Source organism: Etheostoma cragini, chromosome 1 (genome assembly GCF_013103735.1).
Source record: "Etheostoma cragini isolate CJK2018 chromosome 1, CSU_Ecrag_1.0, whole genome shotgun sequence".
Classification (NCBI taxonomy): domain Eukaryota; kingdom Metazoa; phylum Chordata; class Actinopteri; order Perciformes; family Percidae; genus Etheostoma; species Etheostoma cragini.
Genome location: NC_048407.1, coordinates 1,155,898 through 1,176,868, shown reverse-complemented (window position 1 = coordinate 1,176,868; position 20,971 = coordinate 1,155,898). Strand labels below are relative to the sequence as shown.

Genomic DNA, 20,971 nt, shown 5'->3' with positions numbered 1-20,971 from the left:
TGTATTAAAAATCGTTTAGAAGATATCAGTTTTTTATTTTTATTGTCAGTACTACCACCATAATGCTAGTAGTTTAGGGAATTTTAATTTAATGACAGAACAGTCATTAGTGACTTTAATGATTGTACAAGCTGTACTCAGGCATATACAGCAGTGCTTTTTACCTAACTGCTAACGTCAACATGCTAACACGTTCACAGGGACAATGACAACATGTTTAGCATGGTCACCATCTTAGTTTAGTGTGTAATTAGCACTAAACACAAAGTACAGCTGAGATAACGATGCTAAATGAAAAGTTAAGGGAGACTACAACCACTTGTATAATGAAAAGAGAAAGATGCATCTTAGATGTAGCTATATTTAATAAGTACTAACATTGTTATTCTTGAACAACTTCACACTCTTACAAAACAGAGAGGTGCACACAGCGTGTCACAACATGTCTGAGGAATGTGATCTTTGTAGGATTCTGGCGCATTTGTAACAGTTTTTTCTTCTTTAAAAAGTATTTACAGATCTCAGCTGGGCTAACAGCCCCTGGACATGGCACACGGACATTGATGTTATTCAAAGGTGTGAGTCTCTTTAGTGGAGAAATCCTAGCATCTGCTGGCCTGGAAAACGCCAACCTGCTGGTTTACATCATGTTAAACAAACCTTCACATGTTCCGCTGTATGTACAACATAAACAGCTGATAGACAAGGGCGATCAGAAATAGTTAAATACTTGTAAACACCCATATAACCTGGAGCTCAGGAAATTAGCATGCCGTGTAGCGGTACCACAAGTACGGACATCAATCTGAACATAGTCATTTGGAGGTAAATTCGAATGGGGCTTTAATAAGTCAGTATTTTCCCAGAAAGTCCAAAAGGTCATAGTAGGCCTTTGGAACTATAATCAGTTCACTATATGATGTCAATAATACCAAAGTAAGTCAGTGGGCCAGGGGCTAATTGCAGTAATGGTGTGCTTTTGGGAAAGTAGAAGCAGGCCAACGCACAAGTAAACATTAACTGCCAGCCACCCATCTGTCAGTGTGGATTCTGGTCATGTTATCCAACAATATGTTAATGTTAAGCACTGTTTCTGATTCTGTATCATAAAATCGAGTCAAAAATCTGGAATCAGCAACAACTGTCTCGGCAGGTCAGGCACTTTGAAAGAGTTCACAGTGGCAGTGAGATTATTTCCGAAGCCTGTCGACGTGTTGTATTAATTTAGCTTTATTCTGAGAGGCAGCCCTTCGTCCAGCGGACAGCCACAAACTTCCCGCCATCCTTTAGTCTCTCCTGTGCCGCAAATGTGGCGAGGGTGATGGGTGTGGGGTAATCTCTCTAATAATAATATGAAGGGACCTACAGTCTCTTTCAGGAAAAAGGAGTAATATAATAAAGAATTAAGTGTTGTAAAGTAAAAAGAATGGCCAGATACTGTTGCAAGGCAGACATACAGACAGGAAAGTCCTCATCCACATTTGAAAAACAGTACTGACAATAATTAGTGAGAGAAAGCTAAAGATAGCAGCAGTAATAGAAAAGTATTGCTAAGTGCAGAAACTGCTTGCATATTTACCTCAAAAACGTTGTTACACAATCAAAATACCCGCGCAAACCAATACACTAAACAAATATATATATACATTTCATAAGGCACATTAGCTCAGGATTTTGTTAAAGTCGTAAAAGAAGAATATCCTGGAAGTGAAGCATAAGATGACAGATGGAGGTTCTTTGAGGGAGAAGATGAGATAAAGATCCTGGTAAAGGGAATGGAGGAACAGTACCATCCAACAACAAAAAAACATATTCCGCATCTTTAGGGTTTAACATGCTAATGCCCTAAACCCATTTATTTTATACTGGAGCTTCATCGCAGCCCCAATCAGTCTGCACCTGTGTAAGAACATGGACAAAACCAACTCTTCACCATCAGCAAACTGACCGATATGACAAACCGTAGCGCAAAAACTGGAAGTGCCGGTGTTGATGTAAAAAGGGAATTCCTGGTTGACTGCCCCGCTCAGTCGATGGCTTTTGAGGCAGTGAGGGGTTCAATCTCTGAAGGGTCTTCCTGAGGAAACACCACATAACACACCTTCTGGCCCATGTACGTGACTTTTTCTGCAACGCAAAGGACAACAGTTTTAAATACAGGGGCTAACTGCTAACATTCTCTGAAAAAAGTTCAATATCTTTTGTACATGTACCCTACAGCCCAACTCACCGACTAGCATGTCTACACATTTGGGTTTGTTCTTCCACTGAACACCCACAAAGTACACAGGGACTCCAGTCAGCATGATGACCATTCCCAGGCCACAAACCACTGGTTCAGAATACAGACTGAAGCCCAGCAGCACAGCCCAGAATATCAAGTAGGTGATGGGGATCAACATGTTTACCTGCACAGGACAAAAATACACACGATCCTGAGGATTTATTAAATTCTTGTTTATGCAGCTGTAGAGCGATTGCCACATTTTATTAATTGAGGGATGAAAAATGTGTAAATTTCTTCTATCTACAAAAAAAGCATATAAGGCTACAGTTAAGCTACCGTTTGCAAGTATGGGGCTGGGAAAATATATAATTTGAATAATCCATTCCTGAGATACAATTAAAGTTAATCATGTATGTTTAGTATTTTTTTTTTTTTAAAGGTGCACGTATTCTATCAAGATTAAGACCATAGGCTAATATAAAGTCTATGATCAAGACACACACACATTTGTTATTTTACTATTAAGACACCGGGGGGCGCCAGGATACTGTACAGGACCACAGACTAGGGGTCGGTCCCTTCCAATTGGCTCACCTCCATCTAACGGGCCGCCCCAGCCAACAGTATTTAACTCAGCTGTCTAGCTGCTAAGGCAACCTGACGGAGCAAGCTGCTGCTCGCAGAGGTGACGGGCTTAAAGAGCAAGGCATTAGTTAACGTTACTAGTGATGGGTGGATAAAGCTTTGGGGCTTTCATTCTACTTGACCCAATAAACCTTTCTGCTGTGCGGGGCTTCAACAAATCAAGCACAGTGGAAGATGGTGGCTTTTAAAACGTATTGAGGCCGTTCAGACTGGGCCAAAGATTATATATATATTATATATATTGTCCCAGCTGTCATATAACTTACTTGGTTGCAATATCCGTGATTGGCAGTGTTTTTTCTGTCTTTAAACGTAGCTAGCTAGCTAACCATGATGACAGCTAGTGGGAGCGCCATTGTTAAGCTAGTTTACAACCAGTATTTGAAGCAGGCCTTGTTGACTAATGTAGTAACGTTAGAGCAGGTTTGGGTTAACAATTCAAGCACCTGCAATGCTGACGTTAATGTACGTTTATTTATTTATTTATTTTTTGGCCCCTACATTACACAAAATTACTAACTTGTATTGGCTACAGCTGCTACACCTGCATCGCCCACAAGCTAACGAGAAACCAAACGATGCTAACACCAACGATACCGTCTTCGGTTGTTACGTTTGTGTAATGAAATGCTGCAAAAGCAGATCATTTACCCTCCATGTAGACCTATCGTTACCTTTTGAACACATGGGGGAAATTGTCGTCATGGAAATCATGTGAAGGTAAGCTTTCTTCACATGATATTTGTCCTCCTTTTAACTTACAGCCTAAGATGATATTTTTACTATCTCATGTAGCTTAATTTTAACTAGCACTGCCAGCTCACTAATTATTAATAATTAAATAATTGGCCCACGCCTTATAGTTCTGTATGTATCTGATTTACTGTGTGCATATTTGAAAGATGTAGAAAAAATAATTCCCAATTAGTCACTTTGTTTTTCAGTCCTTATGGCACCATGTGTTGTTAACTGGAATGTACGTCCCTGCTGCATTTGATCTCTCTAGCTTTTATCTTACATAGTTTTTCCAGTAGAAGTCCTCATTGTGTTCTTCTGTTATTTACTCCTGGCTTTGGATGTTGCATATGTTTAACATTTCCCCGATACAGTTGATAAGGTGGAAAGTTAATATTTAAGCAGAAGCCCAGGAATTTTGGCACAGGGGTCACTGGTAGTTAATTGGAAGTAAACCAACAGCTATGATTTAATAGTTAAATACCATGCCTTTTAACCAGTTAATTGAGTCCCTGCAGTGGATCTATGGTTCTTAGGTTTCTGTACCTTGATGGGTCTGACCAGGTTTGGTCTCTTCTTGCGGAGGTAGAGGAGGGCAGCAATGGTTACCCCATAGGACAGATAGTTGATAAAGGACACATAGTTGATCAGGTTGTGTGTCTCTCCAATGCACAGGATGACTATGGTGGCCATGCACTGTGGGTGATGAAGGTACATTTGAGGGGTCAAATAAATATTAAAGAAACTGGAAATAATGCAAAATAGTTCCATATTAAAAAACAATCTCTATGCGTGGTGACCCCTTCTGTTGTGCGCGCCTTCATGTAAAGTTCAACAAAGTGGACAAAACTGTGAGTGCAACACTCACGCAGACCAGCAGGGCAGGGATTGGAGTGCAGGACTTTAAGTGGATCATAGCCAGAAGGTAGGGCAGGTGACCCTCTCTGGCTCCAGAGAAACACAATCTACAAATGTAGACACAAATGCACATGTGTGTATATAACTATTGAAACCCTTGTTCTTATTTTTAGGACATATTCCTCAATCATAATAGGACATTAAAAAAAGGTTTGGCATGTAGTGTGCAGCACAGGAAAGAGTGTATGTGTTCTACCTGGAGGAGGTGAACAGATATCCGTTGATTCCTCCAAAGGTGGACAGTGCTACAGAGATCGGCATCACCCAGGAAAACATCCCCAGCAGCTTTTCACCAAATGTCTGGAACAACAAAACATCTGATGTGTCGGATTATTGACTTTTGCTATGTGATTGACTTATTGATTTATTCAATATGTGAATTTATTAATTTCACTGAAAGAGGCATTTGAACATACTGCATAGCTATATTGGATGGCTACAGCTACACATATAAGGCTTGCATGTGTGAGATACAGGTCTCTTTAGATCTTTTTTGGATTTAAAGAATCTAAAAACGACGGCCATATCCTTTGATATCCTACACTGCATGAAATGCAAGTCCGTCGAAAGAATGTAGCCACACACTGAACTCATGACTGTGTTTTGTCAGGCGCCAGGGTGGTTCGGTTGGTGGAGCGCACGCCCCTTCCTTGAGGCAGAGGCCCAGGGTTGGAATCTGACCTGCAACAGGTTTTCTGCATGTCTTCACCCCCCCCTTAAAAAATGAGTTTGGTTGGTTGAGGTCTGTCGCATGCTAGGATGCTAGGATATGTTAGGCTTCAGCTGACTTACAGTTTCCAGACAACTGAACCTCATGTCAAACCGTGTATAAACTGCTATGAGCGCCAATAAGAGACATACAGTACATTTATGGAGATGGAGAGCTGCTCACCACTGCCACAGCGTTGGAGGCCAGCAGCTCTTCAGGGGTCATGGAGGAAAAGTAGGCAATGTTGGTCATAGTGTAGACAAGGGTCACCAGTGGGATGGAAATGTAAATGGCACGGGGCAGGTTCCTAATAAAAATAATAATATAAGTAATGCCAATAATTGAGTTATTGATGCTCCAACATTTTACAGAGCATCAACAAGGCAATTATGTTAAAATATAACTGAATTCAAACCAACATGGTTTGCAACTAAGGGACTGAGATGTACATTGTGTTAAAAGAAAACCTGTAGCTATGAAATGCTATCTGTGCATGTGAATGCCGTACTTGCGTGGCTCCACAATCTCCTCTGTAACATAGTTGAGGAAATTCCAGCCGCTGTATGCGAAGGAGGCCTGAAGGAAGGCCAGCGCTATCTGTCCCACAGAGGGATCCTGACTGAATTCAAAGGCCACACTGGGCCGTAGGGCATCGTAGTGACCTGGAGAAGTTGAGAGGAAGGGTTGTGGGGGTAAAATGGTGAAAAAATCCTATAAGATGGTGTTTAAAAATTCAAATCAAATTATAAAGAACAAAATTTGGTCTTTAAGGATTCCACTACAGTACAACTTCAGCATTATTACTCTAACACATGATATCATATTAGTGATTAGTTAGTTCATGTTACCACACAGATGTGTTTAAAGGTTTCTCAAGAGTACAATTGTTTAACATGAAATCTCCTCTGTGAATACAGTATGTACACAAGATCCCTTCATTTATCTTTTACCTGTTTTGGCATTTATTTAAATCTAAATGCATCCTGCACCCAAATTCATTTACATGCAACACTTGGGCTAAATCTTGCTCAGAGTTAGGCTGTACACTTTTTTATATTGCATTCATGTTATATTCTATATTTGCTGTCTCAATTAATTCTCTCAATGCGCTCTTATTTTGGACATGTTAGTTTATATCTATCTGTATATATTTATATTTCTGTACATATTTTACATTCCATATTTGTTCTTTCAACAATTGTTTCCTAATGGAGATAAAAATAAAAACATTGATCAAAAAAATCAATGTACTATATGAATAGTCAATTCCAAACAAAGATTTAATCTCACTGGGATGATTAAGTTTGTGTTTACCTCTACAGATCTGGACGAGTCCTACCACTATGATGAGCACTAGAGCGAGGAGTTTTCCTACAGTGAAAACGTCCTGGATCCTTGTCGCCCAGCGCACACTTGAGCAGTTCACCCAGGTCAGGAATACTGCGGAAACACACACACACACACACACACACACACACACAAACAGAGAGATCCAACTGAAATCCTCTACAAAGCATCAGGTTTCTGACAGACTTCTGCTTCCACTAAATTATTAACACCCACTGATTTTCTGAGGAAATAAGAAGAATAGGTATAATAGGTATAGGCAGCATAGGTATTCACCAGCATAGTTGCATGGACTACGTATATTCTGCTTCCTCTTCCATATGTATGTTAAAGCTTGTGGTTCACACTCCACATGACTCCACGTTGCTGTCTTGTCACCACACACAGGTAAAAAGAGGAACTCATCTGGAATTAAATACTTCCTACTTCCCTCCACACACCCTTCCTTTACACTAAAGCTCAGTTTTATGGGTTTGTAAGTGCTCTGTGCCACCATAACAAGGGCTGGATTTGAACCAGTCTGAGCAAGTCCAAGCATCTCTCCAGTTGTCCTCAAACTCAATTAAAGGCAAACTAGTGAGAGGTAAACCCAGATGAAAGTACAGCACAGAGACATAATGATTGAGAGAGAAAACAAGACTTTTGTGTAGTTTCTTTGCTTGTCAGTTGTCATTGAAGAGAAACTGGGGGTGAATGCTGGGGCAATCCCATCCATGAATACAACGCGTACATGGACACCCACCTCAAGACTGCGTTCAGACTGCCTGTGTCGCAGGTCTTTCCATTCATTTTGAATCTGGATAGTGCGTTTAGGCTGTGGCTGGGGTTGCTGCAGGGGGGACACTCAAAAAAATGCAGTGGCCAAAAAAGTTTAGACTTAATCAACTTTTGGAGAAACACAACCCCATATCACGCTGCGAGGCCAATCATGAAACTGGCAATCAGACTCATCGGTGTGTTTAGAGGCGGTGTTAGAATACGTAACTGTCTTTATCGCTGCCACAAAAAAAGTTTTCAACACTATGAGTGTAAAAAATGAAACCCAAGTACTGAACTGCCTGGGTCTTTGTTTAGTAGCTGGTAGTAGTAGGAACATTTTTCCTACACAGAACTCGTTATCAACTCTTCTTTCTCTCATGTGAAATAAAGCTGCTTTTAAGTGCAGTTGGAAACGTTGAAATAAATAAACGATCTGATAGAAAACAGTAATTGTGAAATATAAAGTCTACTTGTGCTTTGATGGGGGGGCCATTTCATTGACACTCCGCACCGCACCACCCTGCCACAAATCGACAGATCCCTTTGATTGTTGTGAATGCCCCGTAGGAGGAGATTTCCATGTGAGTGGCTGGCAGCCTTCACTTCAAATATGCTGGGTGCTGTGTGATGTTGTGATGTTATATGCCCCTTCCAGACACCTTGTTACTTAAATGTAATGGACATTTTACATGCTGGCAGGTGTATAACATGTAAAAGTAACATATACTCATACCCACCATTTTCTGGTCTTCTCAGTGAAGTACCATGGCCTGTGTTTCATGTGCATTCGGAATAGTTTGGCAATTCACACACCTGAGCTAGAGATTATGAAGCAGTTCAGTTGACAGGATGTGTGTGAGCAAGCTCGTCTAGATTCTCCATCTTTCTTTGTCTCTTCTCTCAGCTTTTTGCATCTTGTCTTTTGTCTTGTTTCTCTCCTGTCTTTACTGGTTCTGTAGATTTCTCTCCTTTCATTCCTCCTCGCTCTCTTGCAGGAGTGTCACAGCAGTGTATGTGTTTGTACTAGCATATATGGGTGGAGGGTGTTACTGACCATGTCATCCATCACAGGGCAAGGTTCCCCTACCACCACAGAAGTCTGAACAAATTGCTTCCGCTTGAACGGGCCCACACACCCACACACACACACGTGAATTTTTGGCAGGATGTTTTGGTGGCACCAGGCAGAGCATTCTCACCCCTACAACACCACTGTGTTTTATAGTCAGTTACCCTAGGGGTGTTGCATGCATTTCCGTTCTGGTGGAACCCCCCCCCCCACTTTCTTCTGTGTTAACTCTGACAGGAAGGAGGTGCCAGCAGGCTTTGAATGTGACAGCGCAGGTAAATCCAGCTTCTGTTGAAGGCTGCCTCAGCAGCAGAATACTAAACTAATTATTGCTTTTACTCTTAATGGATTCTGACCTTAACTTTGGACAGATTAATCAGGGGGCTTTAACCTCAGGAACGCCTCCACTCGATCCAGGCTCTGCTCACAGTAGTAACTGAACTGGCAATGACACCCAAGGATTGTCTGTATCTGACACCAGAATCCCTGCAGTAAATCTACTGGATTCAGTCTGGGATAAAAACATGCAGAGAGTAGCTGACAAGTGAAACTGAATACAGTCAGTGATCGTGACGTAGTGGTAGATAAAAGGATTGCTGCAACACAAACTAAAACTAGTTGTTACAACAGTATAAACTTACATTCTTTTATGACAGGGACACACCTTTTCTGTTCTGTAGTTCTCACAGTGACATTTTTCGGCAGGTTTCTTGTCACAGTAGTGAACCGAAGAGATGCAATATTATTGTGTATAGTTATTTTAACGAAGAGGCGCGTTTAGGATCCTTTCCCTTCATTTATAATTGATGCATTGGGTTAATGGTTCCATCCAGAACAGCTACAAGTTAAAGGTAGCATTTATGTTTTCATAAGTACATGCGTCCGCCCATCTGCACTATTCTCATGAACACAATCTCTCAAGAGCACCTTGAGGGAATGGCTTCAAATTTGGCACAACATTCTATATGAATTGATTGGTGGTCAATGATTTCATGCCCTATAATGTCAAAGGTCAACTTTACCGTCACATCATGTGTTCTGCAAAAACACTTTTTGGGCCATTATTCAACACCATTATTCAGGAATAGAAGTGGAGATATTGCATCTGAAGCATCCACGTTTTGCCAAAAATATACAGAAAATACCTTTTATTAAAAGTCTTCCCTACTTACGTATATTGTTTGAGTTTGGATAGACATGGATGTAAACTTGCTTGTTGGCGGAGGCATTCGACATCATGATAGTACACAGATAAGAAAGAAAGGGTCAAACCAATATGGGCAGTAAGTGGTGATCTCTTTGTCCCCTGATTCACTCTGTTCTTTTTTCAATGAACCGCTCTGATTCAATCGTCTGCAGAGCAGTTGCAGCTGTTAGTCTGCTGACTGACCACAATCCCTCAATTGAACGCCAAAGTAGTTTCATGCAGCATTCATTTTAAGTCCAGCAGGGCCAGAAAATCTTTGGAAGTCTAGGACTGAGAGCATTAAATTGAAATCACTTACCCAGATTTACCCAATTTGTGCATGATGTCTGTATTTATTCTTAACCTGCATAGTGCGGACTCCGTCAGTTGTTTGTGTCTATGCTGTGCCTATAGTTGTCGGTCCTTCTAAGTGTATGGAGGGCCGACAGGTACCCAGTGTGCCTGTGAAAGGTGTTAAGCTTCTGGAAGCAGTTCAGTTTTTGGCCCCAGGTCAAAGTTAATTAAATCTACAGTACATTGTTTTTGTTTTTCACTATTAAAATGAAATGGAAATTGCAGTTTGCACGAACAACAAAAGCTGCTATTGCTTGCATAAATGTAACGCCAGGGTAGACTTTAGAAACTTGGCTCAGCATTGCTGAATCTTTGAAAGCAATGCTGTAGACTTGTGCTATAGCCTTCTTGCTTCTATCTGTGTGTGTGTGTGTGTGTGTGTGTGTGTGTTTGGTCCCTTGTGTCTAATGCCAGTCTCCCTGTCAGCGCCTCTTGTTTTTCGCGGTTGTCTGTTTCTGTGTGTCTTGTTTGTGAGCGGCAGACATGGTTCTAGTTGTTGTGTTGTTGTTGTGTCTCCCTCCGTCCCATGTTTCCTCATTGTTTTGGTGTGGAAACATTTGATCACAAGAAAGGAGTTTGGAAAAGATGCACGGTGCCTTCTCAGGTATGTGTAGTGTACTTTTCTGTATATTGTCATCTAGACCAATGTTTTTTACTTTTACTTATTTGTTTAAATAAAAAAATTGATCTAAAAAAAGAAGAAGCTGCTATTGCTGTTTCTCCTCAGTAAAACTAAGAGAGAAGAGAGAGTGTGTAGCCCTCCTGATTTGAAAAGAACAACAACCCTGTTGCTGATTGTTGGGTATGATGTGAAATGAATGATGATATTCTCTTGTTGTAGAAAATGTACGCTTTGTAGATTAATGATGTGTGTCTAGTAAAAGTGATCCATATTTGACAGAATAAAGGGGTGTTACAGAGTACATTTCCTCAACAGGGAGTACCAGGCACATGCCTGTGTTGCTGTGAACTGTCCAGTGCTCCTATTCTTAGAAGATCACTACCAACTGGACCTGTCTGGTTTTCAACTAGAACTGTCTGGTCCTCCCCCACCCCCCTACACACACACACACACACACACACACACACACACACACACACACACACACACACCTGGGACTTGTGACTCGCATGCAGTCAGCTGCAGGGGAGAAGGAATATCAAGGCTGACTCATTCATAAACCTGTCACTAAGAAATTTTCAGTTTACATAACAGGCCTAAATGAGACTCAGCAGCCCAGAACATTTATCCTTTTAATCTGTTTCACACAAAGGCTTTACATTGTATCTTTGGCAGCCAAGATACTTAAAGTTGTTCTACCTCAAGTGAGTTAAAACTGTTTTGTTATTTCCCTTTGGGCAGATTGTAAGCAACTTGATAGGTTTTCGCTTCTGTGGGTCATTTTATATGTATGGTTTATTATGCACCTCCTGAATTTGTCTAGAAGTGCATTTCTGATGAACACCACTGCAGAGTGACTCACTGTACTGTAAACAGAGTTGTGTAAGTCAAAGGCTAAAAGAATGGGCGACCTTTGAATAAAAATAGCAATCAGCCACTAAAGGCTTCTCTCGGGAAAAGACTGTAGGTGGTGCTAACAACAGTCATTTCCACATTTGAAATGATGGCATTTAGATATAACAAAGTTTTATTTTACTTTTATTTCCACCACCATGTTTAGAGGAGTGACATGTCTCACTTCCATGGATCTGCTTTTGGTGTTTGACAGTGATGGAGCAATAGTGAAAATACTTTTAAACTGTTGGCTGCAAATTTCTCTATAATGCGAGATTCTTGTAGGGTTCAGAGGAATATCTTCTCCATCTGTTATCAGCATGCTGTTGAACCAGACACTTTCCCTACTGATAACGTTTCAGAGATAAGGATGAAGCTTCTACACAGTTACTGCTGATGACTACAATCTCACTGTCACTGCAGGTCTGAAGTGTGATGCTGTGGACCAGAGAGAAGGACGGAGGGCCAGAACCAAGCAGCCAATCAAAAGGAACATCAAACAGCCAACCAGAATGTTGGCTGGCCAATGGGATCCCCCATCATTGATGTGCAAGGTGTCCTGCCCATTTCCTGTTTCCGTGGTGCTCTGTGACAGGAGCATCACGGTAACCACTGTGAAACAATGCACAATGGTGTAGACACACCCTCTCATTAGCGGCGTCAACAAAGGCTGGCACCATTATATAGTCTGACACACACACACACACACACACACACACACACACACACGTTAACTCGCACCACACTCAACTCGAACAAGACATAAAAACACACACACAGTAGGCCCCTGGCCTTAGACAGCGTAGCATTCTTTTGCCAAAAATAGTGGTCTACGGGTGTGCTTGTGCTTGTAAATGTTAACCCCAGCCCAGATACCCCAGCCCTCTCCCATCTCAGCTGGATGGAGTAACGGGGGGTGGGGGGTTCTGGTTCTCCATCCAGTTCAGACAAGAACAAACTGGCTAGCTTGTTGAGCAGATACATGCACATGTCTGCTTTGGCTATTTAAATACAGATTGCTATTCTGTACGACATTTCAAAGAGAGGTGCTGGTCAGATTAGAGGCTGGAAATAGAGCACAGCATTTCATCTGGAGCATTCAAATGACAATGATGGCCGTCGGCACACTGTGAACTGTCCCAGTATCATATTTTAAAAGGCATGAGATGAAAGTAGCTGGATTTGGCTTGCAGAGTTTGTAGTTCTGTGGCTTTGCCCTTTCTTTACATTACAGCGAGCCTCTCCCCACAAGTCATCCGCTCACTGCCAACACGTTAGTCACTGAGTGCTGAGGCTTATCCTGCTGGATGGACATATTTGTCTAGACAGGTAATACGTCAGCTTTTTACTTGTTTTCCAGGACTTATATATGATCTACCATAATTCAATGCTCAATCAAGGTGTATTTAATCAATTTTGAGTGTGCTGACCTTTCACGGTAAGATGAGTTTCCTTTAAGGTTGATCTAGAAAAGAAGGTTCGCTCTGATGTTTACCTCACTGGGAGTTACTCTGGGTTAACCTATCAGGTGACCTTAATGTCAAAAGCAACAGACGATCTGAAGTGTGATACTGAAAACCATGATGTCATGATGACAGAGGCAGCAAGCAGCCAAGAGGAATGTAGACCAGCCAGCCAGAGTATCAGACACCAATAGGATCCTCTGAAACTGATTTCTAAAGTAAGATGCCTAATCAGTTTTCTCCAGACAAAACAAATGCCGACAAATTCTTCATCAACCCTTTACATGTACTCAAATGTGTTATTGAGCCAATCAACCAGTTTGTCAGTTTTGAAAGATTGAGTTGATCTTCAAAAGTAAATAAAATATCTGTTTTCCTGTGCAGTAGAATTGTTAGTTTAAAGGAGAAGTTCAGCATTTTGGAAATAATGTCATCTATTTTCTTGCTGAGAATAATAGGAGAAGATCAATATAATGCTCATATCTGTCTTTAAATATGAAACTACCACCAGGACATGGTTAGCTTAACATAACAATAAAGAAAATGTGGGGAACAACTAGTCAAGCTCTGTCCACAGTTGACAAAATATGACTACGAGTACATCTAAAGCAACAAAAACAAGTTGCTGTTTTACAAATAATGTGTATAATATTTCACGGCCAGGTCTCGTCACCCTGAGGTTCCCAGTCTGTTTCCCGTATTGCCAGTATTCATGCTATGCTAAGCTAAACTAACCATCACCTGGACAGACACCTGAGCTACCTTGAGAATGGTATTGTTTTTTTCCCAAAATGCTGAACTATTTCTCTGAGAGCGCTCTCAGTATATGATATATGGATATTTGCCGTTAGGAAGGGGGCAACTCAAGTCCAACCACACAAAATGTAAATGTGTAAAACAAATGTGATACACACCAATAGTGCCCAGCCCATCAACAACATTGATGTTGATGTGAAGATACTGACGGAGTCGCCTTATGTGCTATCTGGGCTAAATAGAGCGGATTGCCCTTTACTTCCTTTCTTACATATATTCTGTAGTTTATTAGAGCCTCACAGATCTTTGTTCAGTGACTTGAGCAGTAGTGCTCATCTCCGGAATTGTTTTCCTCATACACTCATCTTACAGTTGTGTAAGTGAGAAGTCAGTTTTGGCTACATTTTCTTTTATTTAAAAGCAACATATGAATGTAAACTTATGCCAAGAAAGCATCTCAAGTGTTTTTTAGAGGTAGCAAGTGCAAGTGTCTTTCGCTATACAATAAGAAATAGCGTCAGTAATATTTTGCTCCTTTTTGAATGTTTTTCATACGAGGCTATGGCCACAAAAGACAAACTGATCGATCCTTGTTTTGGTACAGCAGTTGTGTTGTCAGGTAAAAATGTCCAAAGCTTATCACCGTTATCAACCTGAATTTTATCACGATCCTGTTCCGAGATTATTTTGTTGGCCAGCCCTAGCGCCTCCTGTAGAAACTCAAGCTTCATCAATAGAAAATCTGAGGGAATGGACGTAAGCTCTCTGGAAAGAACAGATTGGAAAACATCACAGCAAACCATTAGAAACACACTGCAAATGATCTGGTTCTAAGATTTAAAAAACAACAACAACTTAGATTTAGAAGTGTTAGATAATTTATCTTGTTTTAAGAGTGAATTTATTCTTTTAAGTGTTGAACTTTACACTATAATCTTAAATCGAGCAAGCTAGTCAAGTGAAATGATCTTGCAGCATGGACAGATAATTTCACTTGTTTTGAGGACCTTTTCCCTCAGATTTAGTGTTTAATCTTTTTGAAACCCCTTTTTTTGCCGTGCAGACTGAACAGAAAAACTCATGAAGAATGACAAACGCATTCAGTGGGCTTTGGGCTTTTTGGGACTCACAGATACAGATGGTGGCGAGGAGTCTGGTGGCGATGAACGGAGGCAGGCAGTTCTGGAAGGCAGGCTGCAAGACGTAATTGGAAAAGGTGAGCGCGATGACAGCAAGCGTGGTCGGATACATGATGAGGACGGCACTCCATAACAACAGGAAGCTACAGGATGAAGAGACAAAACACAGGATTTTGTATGTGAGAGTAAACAGCCCTTCCCATGACATTTTTTTAACTTGAGATTTATTTTGCTCTTGCTGCTCTCTTTAAGTTCCAACCTGACGTCAAAATAAAATATAACATATATAAATATAAATATATAAAATAAAGTCCCCAAGAGCTGCCTACTAGTACAACCAGAGTTTCCTGCTTTTGGTCTCTGTCCAGCTTCACTGCAGCAGTTGTGGTTGGGTGACTTGCTCAAGGGCATCTTGGCATCAGTTATAAGAGACTGGTGCACAGACATGAGGGAAACTGTGCACAGTCTCTTCACTATATAGCAAATGGAAACTGTTGCTGAGACCAGAAAACAGGATGCCTCATCTTCCTGTGACCTAATGTAAAGGAATGAATGAGCCACACAGGACTGAACTAGTGCCTCTGCAGGCGAGCACAGTGTAAGGCACGTTTGACCTTCTCAGTCTTACAGTCCCGCTCCATGATCAGCTGACATGTCACATGACAACAGGAAAATCACAAGACTTTCAAAACTGATTGGTTCCAGACAGGCAGTCCCTATTAAACAAGCCCTCTTGTGTACAGACCCTGGAGGGCAGTATCATTCATACCAAGTGAGAACCTTTGCTGGAAACTTCCACAGTTGACATACTTCTCAAGTTGTTGTAGTACAAACTGCTGTTGTACTTTAGCCACAGCTAGTTTTAAAAATGTTTATACTGGTACCGATACCAATACCATGACTTTACCAGTTCCTAAAGAATCATTTTTTTGATACCAATTTAGTAAATAAAAAGAAATGACAACATTACACATTATGGCACAAATCGTTTTGTTTATTTTTCAGCTCCTACTACGTGAGCCCCGTCTCTGTGTAACATAGATTTTCCTGCGTGTCTCTATGTTGTGTAACGTTAGAAAGGCCAATCATAAGCTTGATTAGATCTTAACAGAAGCATGCTGCGTGCTTATTGGCTCACTGACGCTGATGAGATTTACTCCTTGGGTACTGAATGACGAGGCATTTTTTGATACTCAATACTTTAGAAGTATTAAATTCAGTACCCAGCCCTAGGCACAGCAGTGTTGAAAAGTAACCGGACAAAAACAATAGTACTTACCCCACTAGTCCTCCAAAGATTTCTGTCACGTATGAATAGTCTCCTCCAGACTTTGGGATGGTGACACCCAGTTCAGCGTAGCACAAGGACCCAAGGGCACAGATCCCCCCTCCACAAACCCAGACAATAAGTGACAGCCCCACTGAGCCAGCATGCTCCAGCACTCCTTTAGGTGAGATGAATATTCCAGAGCCAATGATGTTTCCTTAGGAGAAAAACAAAGATTGAGAAGGTTATGTAAATATACCTATAATTAAATATTTAACTAGAAGGGCCTTAAAGAGCACAAACTTCTGCAGAACAAGTCTACATGTTAAACATATATTTGAGTTTGAAACCTTAACCCTCCAAACACTTAGACTCATGTCTATTTTTGGATTTTTGTTAAGTCATCAGTTCTTCTGAGGCTTGTTGATCCACTTAGACATCCAGAGATCCACATACAGGTTTTTTGAGACACCGACAAACTCGAAGGCTGAAAACAAAACCAGCTGAGACAAAGAAAAAGAAGAAACAGCTGCCAATATACCCCAAGAGGCTTCTCAAAATACCCCTACCATTTAAATCAAATCTCTAGGGAATCGTTTCAACTGCCTTTGTTTCATTTAATTACATGTGCAATCTCCAAAGAACAGCTGATCATTAACATGTTCTGTCTTGGGGTTTATCGGATGCATCTGTGACACTGGTGTAGGTCTTGGACTATAATATTGACTCTCGTATCAACTAAGACAAGAAGTCAGAGCACCCTAAAACTTTTTTTATGTTGAATTTTGGATGACACAGAAGTCTAGCGGAAAGAAAGAGGATTCAGTTGGGAAAGGAACCCATCAGTAGAGCAGGAGTTGTTATATTGATATTTTATATCAAACAATTGTCGCAACACCTGTCCCAAGCATGTAATGAAACAGTCATAGTTATATTTGATAGAACCGGTTAATCCAATTTGGCTTTGTGGTTTATGGTAACATGGCTCATTGAGGTCCTGGCTCAGATGTCCCCCAAGCAGAGATCAACAGAGGTTCCCTGGTGGCTCAGTGGCTAAGGCACATTAGAGCCACCATGTTATGAGTTCAAATCCAGCCTGGCACTCATATGTCATCACCCCTACAAAATGAAAAGACAAAATAAAAACTAACATGCCAGAGAAAGTAACCAAACAGCAGCTGTCCAAGCAAAAACATCCTCCATGTTTTTCTGCTCTTTGGAACAAAAAACATGACTCTGTCCATTGTAAACAGTTTTCCTGCTAAAACCCCCGTGAGGCACACCATCGCAGCCGCGCCGTTGGAGCAGCTCTGAATGCTCCCTAATGATGCACAGGGAGAGAGGAGGTCCGCACAGTGCATTTATCACTGTCAGATTGGATTGTGGAGGCTGTGGTGAGATGCAGAGCTGTTACATAATGGCTATGTTGCGTTTGTTATGTCATAAAGTTTGGCATCACAGTTAACAGCGTGAGTCCTAATCACCCTTTTAGGCTCCCTGCACTACTGCTGAGAAATAGTCTCAAAATGATTGATCACCATTTTATTCAAATTATGGAGAAGAGTAAAGAAATCCCCTTGTGCGTAAAAGAAAAGCAAAAATACACAAATTTGAATCTGTAAACTTGTATGAGAAAATATAGGAACAGGTGTCTTTCTTTCTCTTCATGGATGTGTCCTACCAGTATTTACAAGCAGGGAGGGACCATAACAAGACTTTCGCCCTGAGGGGAAACCATGTGCAGGTGCTTGCTGGAGTGGAGGCGGAGCTGGTAAAATGTGGGAATAGCGGTTGATATAGATGTTATTGTCATATTTCCTATTTTGTGGGATTAAGTCCATTTAGTTTGGTTGGAGATTAAAGATGTAACGTGCTACATTGGGAGCACTGTCCAACCCTGAATGTAGCCAACAGTCCCCCTCACAAGAGTGGGGCGTTGGATATGTGAGTAGGCTGTATCTGGTGGGTAGCAGCACGACTCGAGTTGTAGATGGGTTTAGCTGCACAGACTTCACTCCATCTGTGCTTCACAAAAAATGTGGCAAGTGGTCGGTGTTAACTGTGTGATTTGAGCAATCATTTCACATAAGCAATAAGAAATGAGACCAAGTACATAACTGTTGGAAGCTTTCTGAAATATACTGTAAAACATAGTCAGAACTGTGGGTGTACTGTAGGTTTAGCAAAGACTTGTACAGCTACTCGCCAAATGAACAAAACCCAGAGTTAAACAGGCAGGCTAAAGGAGTTTTAACTGAGACTGTATCGGTCTCTATCAAAGCACAATAGACGTGACCTTGGTTATAAAGATAACATATTAAAATGATAACATTACAATTGAAAGTGCCACACTGTAGATGTCCCAGATTGTGCTTCATATTCCACCTTACTCTGAGATCTAATGCGAAAGAGCTGTTTGTAAAGTGTTTTCCTTTATTGTGCTCTATGTGACTTGCTGTGGTGGTAATGAAATACCATTCCCTTTTAATCTACATCACTGTAAAAAATGAACCTGTGAGCTGCAGGCACGGGCAGTAATCAACGTGCTTGCTATTGTTTCCTATTATACTCAGGCTATAAATATATTTTTGATAAACCAGCCAGAATGTAGTTTCCCTACTCTAAAACATACACAATTTGCAGTGTAAAAAAAAAATTGGTGAGTTTAAGTATCTGTAGTCTTGCATTGCCAGAACTCTGGAAAGTAACTAACATTATAATCCAAGAACAGAATGTCTCACACTAAAATAACTTCCCGGCTTGTGACAGCATTCATCCATGTCCATAATGTCCTCTGCCTCCATAAATGCAGAGGCAGGTTATCAGCTGGTGCTTGGGGAACCTTCTATACTAGCACATACTGCAAAACCTGTTGACTTTATACTGCTGCAGATGAGGTCGTTATCACTGTTTAGTAGGCCCACCATAATGTACAGAGACCCATGTGGAACAACGCAACTTCAGTCGGTTATGAGCTGGTTATAATAGGACGATCCCACAGAAACATTATGACTGAGTACCCCAACCCTGGCGGTGTCCTAGTGTTAATGCTCAGCCCTGGGGATGCTGGGATGCTTCGTCTGCATGCGTTTCAACTTCAACATGAGGAGACCCAGCCACGTAAGCATCACGTAGTCCATGTTCACATCATCCCGACTGATGCAACAGTTTGCACACATGTACATGAACGTGGACCGAGGTGGGCTGTGCCAAAGTCACATTGTTTCAAACTGTTTCTGAATGTTACAGCAAACTAACTTCCCGTACAGTGGCCGTACAGTAGACCAGGACCCGAACAAAACCCGACGCCTTCTTTAAAACTAAAGCCACATCCGCCAACCTTACAGTTTTACCGCCCGCCGGATGCTGTAGCTGTGTCGGTGGAAGTCACCGCGAACACACGGTTAAAGACAAAGCTGTCACACACTCACCGATGATAATAGCGCAGGCGCTCAAAAGTCCAATTTCTTTTTTCAGCGTGACTCTGTCGTTCTTGGAGGAGTTCTCAGCCTTCTTCTTTTTCTCTTTGTCCTCCATCTCCTCCGCCTTACACTTCTGCCTTCTGCCCGCCTCGGTCCGGTCCAGATACTGTAGGACTGAACCAAGCTCCACTCCCGGGGCTGCCCTTGTAATATCTCACTGATGAGGACACGCGCATGCGTGGGATTCACCACTGGAGTCACCACCTTGTCTCAGGTAGGCTGGTCTCGCAGTGCCAGACCTGTCTCCACGACAAGGAAATCATCAGGCTGTACGAGGAAACTTTTCACTTCGATCAGATAAAATAGGCCTGACGCTATGCAGTTTTATTTACACAAATCTATTTTTAGTTATTATGGAATTTTTCTTGCTTTTGTTTTCCAACTTTACAAGCAAGTATCACAATAAGGCTCTTTGTCTGTTCTCTCTGGGCTGCTCCCCTGTCGCAATTTAATATTTTAATAATAATTTGATTCTCATCACAAACGCTACTACTCCAGTGAGTTTTGAACATAGAGTGTATGAAATAGGTGTTAATGCTCTCCCTTCTCCATTGAAGCCTCCATGTCTGAGGCTTGTGGTGATGCCCAATGGGCCATAGGTAGTAAATTGGTTCTGCCAATTACTTTTGTTTTGTCATGGTTCATGTGTGCAATAAACTTTAAACTTTGTGTGAAAAAAATCGTGGCAGAGAATTATGATATCAATTTTAAGCAAGCAAATTGTGATTCATATTTCCCCCTGAATCGTGCGGGTCTGCTGGAAATGCAACGATGCATCTGTAACTTATACTTTTATTAGAAATAGATGATTTTCTGTCCGAGGAAATCATTAATTGCAACTGTATGATGTGGGAAAAATATTAAATACTAGAATCAACACAAACTGAAAGTTGCAAATAGCCACTTGAAATAATTAATGAGCTATTACCTAAAGTGTACCTGTACCCGTACCTGTACCCATATCTATCCCTGTACCAGTACCCATACCTGTACCTGTACCGGTACCCATACCAGTACCCGTACCTTTACCTTTACCCATACCTGTACATGCACCTGTACCCGAACCCATACCTGTACCAGTACCCGTACCTGTACCAGTACCCATACCTGTACCAGTACCCATATCTATACCTGTACCAGTACCTGTACCAGTACCCAGATCTGTACCAGTACCCATACCTGTACCAGTACCCATACCTGTACCAGTACCCGTACCTGTACCCATACCTATACCTGAACCCATACCTGTACATGTACCCGAACCCATACCTGTAGCGAACCAATACCTGTACTTGTACCTGAGCCCATACCTGTAGGCCTACCTGTACCCATACCTGTACCTTAACCCATACCTTTACCTGTACCTGTACCAGTACCTATTCTTTTCCCAACCAAATGT

General features: G+C 41.4%; 1 protein-coding gene across 1 annotated transcript; it reads right to left on the bottom strand.

The window, feature by feature from the left end:
• Positions 1 to 347: 347 nt before the first annotated feature.
• slc7a10a (solute carrier family 7 member 10a) lies at positions 348 to 19,746 on the bottom strand. Its single transcript, XM_034871297.1, has 11 exons — positions 19,522 to 19,746; positions 16,103 to 16,307; positions 14,815 to 14,966; positions 6,549 to 6,674; positions 5,743 to 5,896; positions 5,418 to 5,541; positions 4,722 to 4,825; positions 4,476 to 4,572; positions 4,154 to 4,303; positions 2,231 to 2,408; positions 348 to 2,127 (listed from the first exon to the last, which is right to left on the bottom strand). Exons 1-11 carry the CDS (start codon positions 19,625 to 19,627, stop codon positions 2,027 to 2,029), a joined length of 1,497 nt encoding a protein of 498 aa, XP_034727188.1. The 5' UTR covers positions 19,628 to 19,746; the 3' UTR covers positions 348 to 2,026.
• Between the last annotated feature and the right edge of the window lie 1,225 nt (positions 19,747 to 20,971).